The 9,995-nt window shown below is 34.8% G+C and overlaps 1 protein-coding gene across 1 annotated transcript; it reads right to left on the reverse strand.

The window, feature by feature from the left end:
- Nucleotides 1-4,258: 4,258 nt before the first annotated feature.
- On the reverse strand, nt 4,259-5,531 carry LOC113043582 (pleckstrin homology-like domain family A member 2). Its single transcript, XM_026203060.1, has 2 exons — nt 4,938-5,531; nt 4,259-4,576 (listed from the first exon to the last, which is right to left on the reverse strand). Exon 1 carries the CDS (start codon nt 5,480-5,482, stop codon nt 4,964-4,966), a length of 519 nt encoding a protein of 172 aa, XP_026058845.1. The 5' UTR covers nt 5,483-5,531; the 3' UTR covers nt 4,259-4,576; nt 4,938-4,963.
- Between the last annotated feature and the right edge of the window lie 4,464 nt (nt 5,532-9,995).

Genomic DNA, 9,995 nt, shown 5'->3' on the forward strand with positions numbered 1-9,995 from the left:
ACATCTTTTAAAAACTAAATATTAAAAAAAAAAAAAAAAAATCCAGATTTCCTTGAAATTTGATCTCACAGGAAGGAACTTGTCAAGTCTTTGTCAACTGATTTTAAATATCAGTCGGCGTCTGTGTGGCTTTGAATGTTTCAAATGCCTGAAGCCAAACATTCAGGTTATGTACGCACAGACCAAAGAGAATTGGAGCCCTGCTAAAAAGAAAAATGGACAGGGCGCATTACAGCTAAAAGGACACAATACCTCTCTATACACACAAACATTTGACTCCCACAACAGACGACTGACTCCTGTTGCGAGCGCACTTGCATGCCACTCTGGAGTCACATTCTGTCACCGGGTCTCTGATTGGCTGTTTTTAACTCGTCCGGTCACAGGTGAATAATGAGAGGCAGGACTCAAGTGAGGGCTCACCTGACTGTGAGGGCAAATTCCCAAAAAATGATCAAATATGGTAAATACTGACAGTCACATACAAGTGGGCTCCTAAATGAAAAGACGTTGCCATAAAAATGGTGTATTTATTTTAATCTAACTGAAGAATGAATTGAGTCATGCTGTGATGACAGTTGTAAAGATAATGCCATCATTTTATATATATATATATATATATATATATATATATAATAAATGAATTAAAGGCACGCACATACAAGATGGTGGACTTGTGTTAAAACTTTCTAGTGACCATCTCTGATTAATTTCAAAGGGAAAATATCGGTTTGGTCTAAATTAAAGGGAGGTAAAGTTTTCTCAAGGATCAGCGAGTCGCCATATGATTGAGCACTACACAATGACTTCGGCCTGCAGTGATGATTCATGAGGATATGTCAGTTTTAAGATCAAACAAGCGACTGGTGGGTGCAGCTTATCTTTTAGATATGGGACGAAAGATACATATCCGCTGTAAACCCAACCCTAAGTATACAACACTCCGGTTCCACCTGCATGACTGTGAAGTTTGATGTTCAAGAGTGTTTGTTGGAGACACGGACCATTGTGTCTCTGTATAATGCCAATGGTAACAAGAATTATTTGGACAATGTCATATGACATTGTCCAAATAATTCTTGTTACTACTGGCATTATACGGTGACACGGTGGAGGAACAATATATATATACAGAGCTGGGTAGTAACGGATTACATGTAATCTGGATTGCGTAATCAGATTCCAAAACTCAAGTACTTGTAATTAGAGTAAACTACTTTTTAAAATACTTTTATGGATTACATCATTACATATTATTTACACAATGGTAATAAGTTGTTCACAATTCATTGATTCTCCTAAATTTCCTTTTTTCTTGCTTTTTTAGTCTTTTTTCCAAATTCATGTTTGCAGTTAGCTATTTTTGTTTTTTTGTTTCATTGATACATGCATATGCACTTCTAGTGTTTTATTAGATTAAATATTTAACCTGGCAGTGATATTGCTGTGAATTTCATGTTTTTCAATATTGTTTTTTGCAGTGTAGCTGTTTTCTAAATTTACTTAATTATAAGTAATTCTTTATAAGTTTTATTCAGTGTTACTAGCAAACACTAACAGCAAGGCACAATAGTGTTAGTATTTTGTAAGTATTTACTGTCCAGACATTGACCTTGAAAAAAAAAAAAATGGCTCTTGTTGGTGAATTAAATATATTTTGTGGAATATATTTTTTCTTTGTATATGTCAAAATAGTACAAGATTCGGTTAATTCACTATATGTGCTAACAAATAAGGGTTAGCACAAATTTAATCCAAAAGTAATCTGATTACGTTACCAAAAATGTGTAATCTAAGAGATTGTATTACTGACTACAAATTTTGTAATGTAATCTTATTACAACTCATAGGTAATCTACCCAGCTCTGTGTATATATATATATATATATATATATATATATATATATATATATATATATAATATTTAATACATAAAGTTAACAAAATTGTATTCTGAATATTTTTCATTATCTTACATCTTATTTAAAAAAATCTATTTGAAAAATTCTCTAAAATGTTTATATTTTATTTAACATTAAATGTTTCACAAATATTATTATTATTATTATTATTATTATTATTATTATTATTATTATTCATAATAACAAAAAGTTTAATGGAATTTAAATGGATTTAAAATTTGTGTCCTAAATATTCTTTACTAAATACACTTCATTAAATAGTTCATAAAAGAAATGTGTTCTAATTGTCCTATACTAAATACAATGCTTCATAGAAAAAAAATAAGTGAAAAAGCTGTCCATTTTTTATTTAATAAACTAAATAAAATGCATAATAAGTAAAACAAGTCATTTGTGCTCTCCATATTTTTAAAAATAAATAATCACAATAAAAACTTGAAAATAATAATATGAAAAATCCAAATTTGTATTTTTTTATTAACGCACAAAACACTTCAAAGAAATTGTGTAAGCGAGTACTCGAGGCCAAGCTGTATTTTGAATGAGATTGTAGCTTAATGCTTTAGATATTCATAATATATCAGAGCTATGTGTACATTTTCAACCTCAAAAAATTATATATAGGCCTAGTCTAGAAGGTTAGCCACAAATTTGGATCCAAAAATCATACGCCAATGTCAAGAAATACTCTACTCAATTTTTATGAAAATCATACAACTCATAGGTAATCTACAGCTCTGTGTATATAATATATATATATATTATATAATATATATATATATATATATAATATATAATATTTAATACATAAAGTTAACAAAATTGTATTCTGAATATTTTTCATTATCTTACATCTTATTTAAAAAAATCTATTTGAAAAATTCTCTAAAATGTTTAATATTTTATTAACATTAAATGTTTCACAAATATTATTATTATTATTATTATTATTATTATTATTATTATTATTATTCATAATAACAAAAAGTTTAATGGAATTTAAATGGATTAAGTAAAAACAAGTCATTTGTGCTCTCCATATTTTTAAAATAAATAATCACAATAAAAAAACTTGAAAATAATAATATGAAAAATCCAAATTTGTATTTCTTTTTATTAAACGCACAAAAACACTTCAATAGGAAATGTGTGCCCTAAATATATAAATAATAAATACACTTAATGAAATACTTCAAATCTTAATTTTCCTAAAATATGCTAAATCAAATGCTTATAGAAAAGCAAACATGTCTAGTTTTATTATAATGTCTCTTGAAAACATTTGAATCCCCTAAATAGTAAAAGCGAGTACTCGAGGCCAAGCTGTATTTTGAATGAGATTGTAGCTTAATGCTGTTTAGATATTCATAATATATCAGAGCTATGTGTACATTTTCAACCTCAAAAAATTATATATAGGCCTAGTCTAGAAGTGATTTAGCCTCTATTTCTGTAATCTCAGGTGTTGGATCCAAAAATCATAGACGTGCCAATGTCATAAGAATCCACTCTTACTCACAGTTTTTATCTGAAACGAGTCATAACAATAAAACTCAATAAGGACCTTAAATAGCGATGACATATGCTGGGTTTATGATCCCGGGTTATAAATGTCATGAGAGAATACCTGTATTATCAGTTATTTTGAGCCTTCAATGCATTAGATCTGATAAGAAATATCATTTGGATATAGTAAATATGGGTTGTGTAAAGTTCTAATGCTGTTGGACACACATTTATAACGTAATGATGAGCTGTTTCCTGTAATGGCATGACTCATTGGATCTCAGCTTGATAAGACAGCGGCGTTTATTCTAGTTTGGGTGGATCACACATCTTATAATCTACGCCTCCGCCGGTTCATGAGGGCAGATGTGAAGATTACAGCTGCAATAAAGCTTCAAAAGGAGCCGAAGGAACACCATCCTGCTCTTGTGACCCAATTGAAGGATTTATGGAAATGGAAAAGTTAGCGTGTAATAAACGTTGTCAGCGGGTGCGGCTCACAACACTGTGCCATAAAACAGCTCCATTGAGATATTCATCTGACGCACAGTGACGCCACATTTCTCAACGAACAAGTCACTTCCACTACAAGCCACTCTCCACTCCCTAAAAACGAACAAAAGCACAAAATACCACTGCAAAGGCAAGCCTTCCACAAACGCTATATCTTTTTCGTATTGTATAGGTTTTAACTATTGCATAAGGACTACAGGTTTAGTGCATAGCCACGTTATGACATGAAAATGTTAAATTTTCAGAAATAACTGAAGATGTTTTGGCGGAACGCTTTCGTAAACTCATTACTTTCTAAATAAAGCCCAAATACAAACTCTGTTTTATGCAAATTTATTTAAATAAATACATACATAGACTGTGAAATAACTTAGTACAACATTGGTATTTGCAGCATTCCTTTGTAAAAAATAAATAGATACATTTCCATGTGGATATCCGCAGCCTGATGGAGGCGCTGGAGAACGTTCAGGGTTCAGTCTTGAGTGTTTTTGAGGGTTCTGCTCGTTGAAATCACCGCAGGTTTGATCCGAAGACCTTCAGGGAGCAGCTCCGCGACCGTCCAGACTCGGAGCACACGGGCTCCTTTCAGACACCGCTTTGGTCCAAGCTTCCAGATTCAGTTCATTGGATCTCTAAATGAATCAAAAAAGGAGGAGAATTCAGTAATTCAGGTTTTCCTCTGGAAAACGATTGCTAGCTTGAATACAGGTCTAAACCATATTCTGATTATGTCAAACAAGTACTCGAAAAACCATCTTTGTTCAATAAACATCCACATTTCAATGGCACACCCTTACAAAGTGGTTTATAAAGTGGTTTTCACCAGTTTTGGTTCTCCAAAGAACCCTTTAGAACATTTCATAATCATTCAAGAACATTTGAATAATCTAAAGAACCTTTTGCGGAATGAAAAGGTTCCGTGGATCTTTGTGGAACAACCACTGATGCCAGGAAAGAACCTTTATTTCTGAGTGTTTGCGGTTGGTTTCTCACCATGTTGGGCTTGGACTGGAAACATCTCAAGGTGCTCTAGCTTTGCACCTCTCCTGCTGTCCCAGAGACGTGTTCTCCGATTCCTGTCGTGTTTTAAAGTCCTGAATGGCTTTTCTGTTCTGAAAGTCAATCAGAGCCATTGTGATGACTGCATTCCAGCAGTTCTCCTCGCCTGGGCACCTGAAGTCGATCTCTTTGTTGTCTGTGGTCACGATGGTGAAGTACACGAACTTCCCAGTGCGCTCCACACAGTCCACCTTCTTAATGGCCTGCAGCTTGAGCTCTTTGCTCTTGTTCTTCTTCTGGTTGTCCGTGTAGATGTTCAGGCTGTCCGTGGTGAGGACGCAGGTCTTCCTCTTCCAGAGCTGGAGGAGGTTGTCGCTCCTCTTCTCCAGCTCACCCTCCTTCAGGATCTGGGAGATCTCGGAGCCCGTCATGGCGGCGCTTTTGGTGATGCTCGGTTTCTGAACGAAGAGGCAGGAGTACGAGTGTCCCAGAGCCGCGTATCTCCGCTGAAGCCGCCGGCCGACGCTGTGCTTCTTCATGCGTGCGTAAAATCCAGGCAGACGCGAGTGAGATGCGGCGGAGACCGGCTCCGGCTTTAAAGACCGCGTTCTCTGCCCGGCCCTCGCGAGTGACGTCATCACAGCTGTCGGCGGGGCATGAATGGAAGCGCGTGGGCGATGAACACTTCACAGCTCTAACATGTCCGAGCTTAGATTCTCGTGTAATTCAAGTGATTTATAAAGAATCTGAATTTTTATTATTTTATTTATTATGTAGCCTAGTAATAAAATTGTACATATATTTAAATATAGAATACATTATTTTATTAGCAAACAAGTGTCTTGCTTTTCTTCTTCTGAAATTACAGAAGGTGTTGTGTCAAAACCACAAAAAATCTTTAGAACACTTTTCTAAACATTTAAATGCTCAAATGCTATATTAATTTTAAATTGCAACCAACTGTTTAAGAAAAGTGCACAACCAAACTGTGATATAAAGAACAGTGTGCAATGTAAATACATTTATTTTTGTGCTATTTTTCTTTATTTGTAGAATGAATAGTAAATATACTTTATTCATAAAAAAAAATTTAAAAAGATAGATTATAAAATAGACATCATCACATTAATTAAATGTTAAGATTTGCATATAACAAATGTGACAGACAGAGACAAGAAAAAATATTTTTCTGTAATATAAATATTAATATTCAATTTGGTCATAATGGTTATAAAGATGTATAATAGGAGCTTACGTGTATGGAGAGGATTTATGGGTGTGATACATTATGAACTTTTACAACTGTTTTTCAAACTCAGACTTGAGTAACTTATTAATGAAGTAATATGAAGTATGTATATGTTATATGAAGTCATTTTCTTCCTATACATCTGGTCTTTGAAAGCAGCAGTTCCAGTAGTGTAATGAACTGAGAGGATCGTAAATGCTATCAAACATCCTTTGATGAACCATCTTACCCTTTCAATTCCTCTCCTCGTCAGTGGGCTTTATTATGGTTACAGCCATGTGTGTGTGTGTGTGTGAGCATCATCATGAAGAGACGAGGCATGTTTGCCGGGTGACTCACATCAGTCCCGTTGATTCCTGCGGGAGGAGTCATTCCAAACAAGGAGCGCTGGGATTTTGCCAGCTCATTCTAGCTCTGGCCAGAGGTCACTTCTGATCCCATCTCATACAGCCATATCCTAGTATGATCAATCATAACTCGTTTAGGATCAAAGGACTGCGTATTCTTTAAGGGGGAGAACTTGTGGCTGTGTTTCTTCTGGTCTGTTGTCTAACCTCAGATTACCATAAAGGCGTTTTGTCTCTAGGCCCAGTATGGGTGCCGGTGGGCGTATTTTGATTCCAGGCAGTGAGCTCATTATCTGTGGGAAGTCGTAGGCCATATCAAGGTTTTGTGACATCTGTGGAATCAGAGAAAGGAAGTTTAGACTGGTTTGGGAGAAATATGTTTCAGCAAGCTGGATTTTTCGGGTAATTTCCAAACGAATGTGCGAGGGACTTTTGTTTTGTGGCCTTGTAGAATTATTTGGACTTCATACAGAGTCTGGTTGAACTAATCAAGTCTGTTCAAGCCCAGTTCATGGCTGCCCTGTTTATGAATAACTACAATGATGTGATTCATACTGTACTCCACCTTCACTCCACAAAAAGCTTCTCGAGTTTAATAAATCAAGCCTATGTTGCATAACTGTGTCACTGAATGTATAGTGTGAAAAAAAAAGAATCTACGGAATATGACATTTTAGAAATTAGTTAGGTAAAATTTCATTAAAATGTAATATTTGTTCATGGAAATAACATTTTACTTTACATATAACTCAATAAAAAAAATAATAATATATATATAACAATTATTTGATATATTAAAAAAGTTAAATATATCATAAAAATTTACAATATTTATGTATTCAAACATATTACAGTACACTGTCAAAAATGACTATGATTTTAATGGTAAAAAACTGCTACAGTACAAACCTGATAAAAGGTTAACGGTAATTTCCTGTAAAATATACAGTGAAAAAACGTAAACTGACATTCCCAGTATTCTCTGCGTTGCCTTTCACATTTTGCTTGAATTTGAGTTTTTTTCTTTGAAATCACTGTCTCTTCTTTTTTTCTTATCTGTTATGTTTATTAGGGTTGAATGTTACATATAATGTTGTTAAATTAACATTTATTGCATATTTCAGTTTAATGAGTCTCATTATGATGGTGTTTAGTGTCCGTGTGAATGAAACTGTGCATGTATTTTATTATTCAAAAGCTGCTTGTGATGACCTTTGTTTCATTGTGACTTTCTCATCACCACCTGCTTTTGGTGCTTATCAGTGTATTACAAAGGTACAAAACAGATTTCAGTACTTCAAGAAGTTGGTATATTAATATTATATCAGTTAGAATACAGTATTAAACTGTACATTAAAGGTAAAACCTTTAAACCTAAAATGGTGTTAACATATTTTTACGGTATAATTCTGGCAACCACAGCTTCCAGTTTTTTACCGTATATTTTACAGATTCTTTTTTTACAGTGTATTTTCTGTCAGAAAATATTTTTATACAGATGTTATGTTTTTTAATGGCCAATTCTGAGATGGTATTATTTCTGATGAAAGCAGGCGGCAGTGAAAGAAAGGCCTGAAACACTGCAGCTGTTACCTGACGCTTCTCAAGCCTGTCAAAGCCCCGTCTCTGTCAAGAGCGCTCCTCTCCAATTGTTTGGGACAACTATTTTTGGCATCTTGATCTCCAAGCTTGATCTCTCACAAAATAAAAGCTTCAGCTCTTTCCTCACACTCATAAACATACGCAGGCCTCTTGGGCAGAACGTACAGTGCTGGGTCCTGTAGTTATTTGAAGCATTGTTCAGATAAGCCAGGTCTGACGAAGCCAGAGCAAGTGCAACCGTATCGTGGGAAAAAGAACAAATGGTACGAACCTCCGAGAGGCATGAGAAACTATTGTGAAACAATGCACAGGGATGAGAAGTGCTGACACATAACGAGTCAAGAAGCCAAGTGCCACAACAAAGCTTGATATCTCTTGATATAAACAATGCCTGAATAAATGATAATACCATTTTTAACAAAGCTGTACATTAAGGAGTATTTCATTGGTTGGACCAACTGAACTATACAAACTTTATTGAACAAAGTGCTAATTTTTGAATGAACTCGTTCATAAATGAGGCACCTCATTCATGAACAAGAATCTACTGGTGGACATTGTCTCACTTTAAAATGATGTAAGAATATATTTTTTTAAATTGGTTAATGACTCACACTTTTTTTCATTATTTTTGGCTGATAAACTTATGCGGAGTAGTATATCTGCATTGTAAGGAAAACGGTATGATGTTAAACACTATTACTGACGTTTTTAACACTTGTTAAAGGAGCATTGCGTAGGTTCTGAAATTTCTAACCGTTACTGACACCAGTGGCCGTTAGAGGAACTGCAGCCAGTCTCGTGCTCGTTCTCAGTGCGCACGCTCTTTATTTATTTTTTTTTTTTTACTTACGAGGAGTGTCCGTGGGTGTCTGAATTGTGCTGGAGGCTGGTCACTTCTTTCCATCCGCAGAGTCCATTTGAAAACACTATTGCCGCTGCTTACTATAATGGCTGGCGTGCCGTACGGTTGTAAGCTCAAGTAGACGAGAACGCGCATGACTTCACATTTTGTGAATTTTCGCACAAATTCGGGCCCGACTTCTCCACACACAATTGAGCCTACAGGCTGATAGAGGCAACCGTCGTGGACAGTTGAGGTGTCATTCTTTTTTTTACATCATGGATGGGTCATACATGTACAAATGAAAACTCTATCTTAAAGATTTTTTTAAGTAAAAACCTCCACATAGCTCCTTTAAGGTTGTGAATGACACATTTTGATTTGACTTGCTTAAAAATTTGCGCTTGTCGCCACAAATCTTTTCGGTGAATGGTTCAGTGACTCGCTTGTCGCCACCTACTGGCCAGCTATGATTTAACCAGCACTGGATGAATCTGTGAACAAATATTTTTGGTGAACAGTTCAGTGATTCAATACCTCCCTCAAAAACTATACTTGTGGCCACCTACTGGCCAGTTACAATTTAACCTGCATAAATATTCACTGAATGAATAAAATTTTTGGTGAATGGATTCAGAATTAGCTGGATTTAATTAAAAATCTCCAAAAATATAACTCATGGAACAGCATATTAGCAATCACGGTCAATATCGTAGCAATGTCTGAAGCATGTCTCTAAATCAGCTTTGAAAGATTTCAAATGCTAAAGATAAAGGTGCATTAACTGGTTATGAAAAGGCACTTAGTTCGGAGTCTAAAACTTGCTGCTTAACATACTTTTATTATACATGGATATTCATAAGACTGATTCATTGAAACTGTAATATTTTAAATGTGAATTTTAAAACATAGTCTCTTCACCTTTTACCTGAGAAAAAGAAAAAGAAGCCTTTTACAGTACTTGTCAATCTGGATCTTTAATCCACTACACTAATACCATTCCAAACTTG

Source organism: Carassius auratus, chromosome 25, assembly GCF_003368295.1.
Source record: "Carassius auratus strain Wakin chromosome 25, ASM336829v1, whole genome shotgun sequence".
NCBI lineage: Eukaryota > Metazoa > Chordata > Actinopteri > Cypriniformes > Cyprinidae > Carassius > Carassius auratus.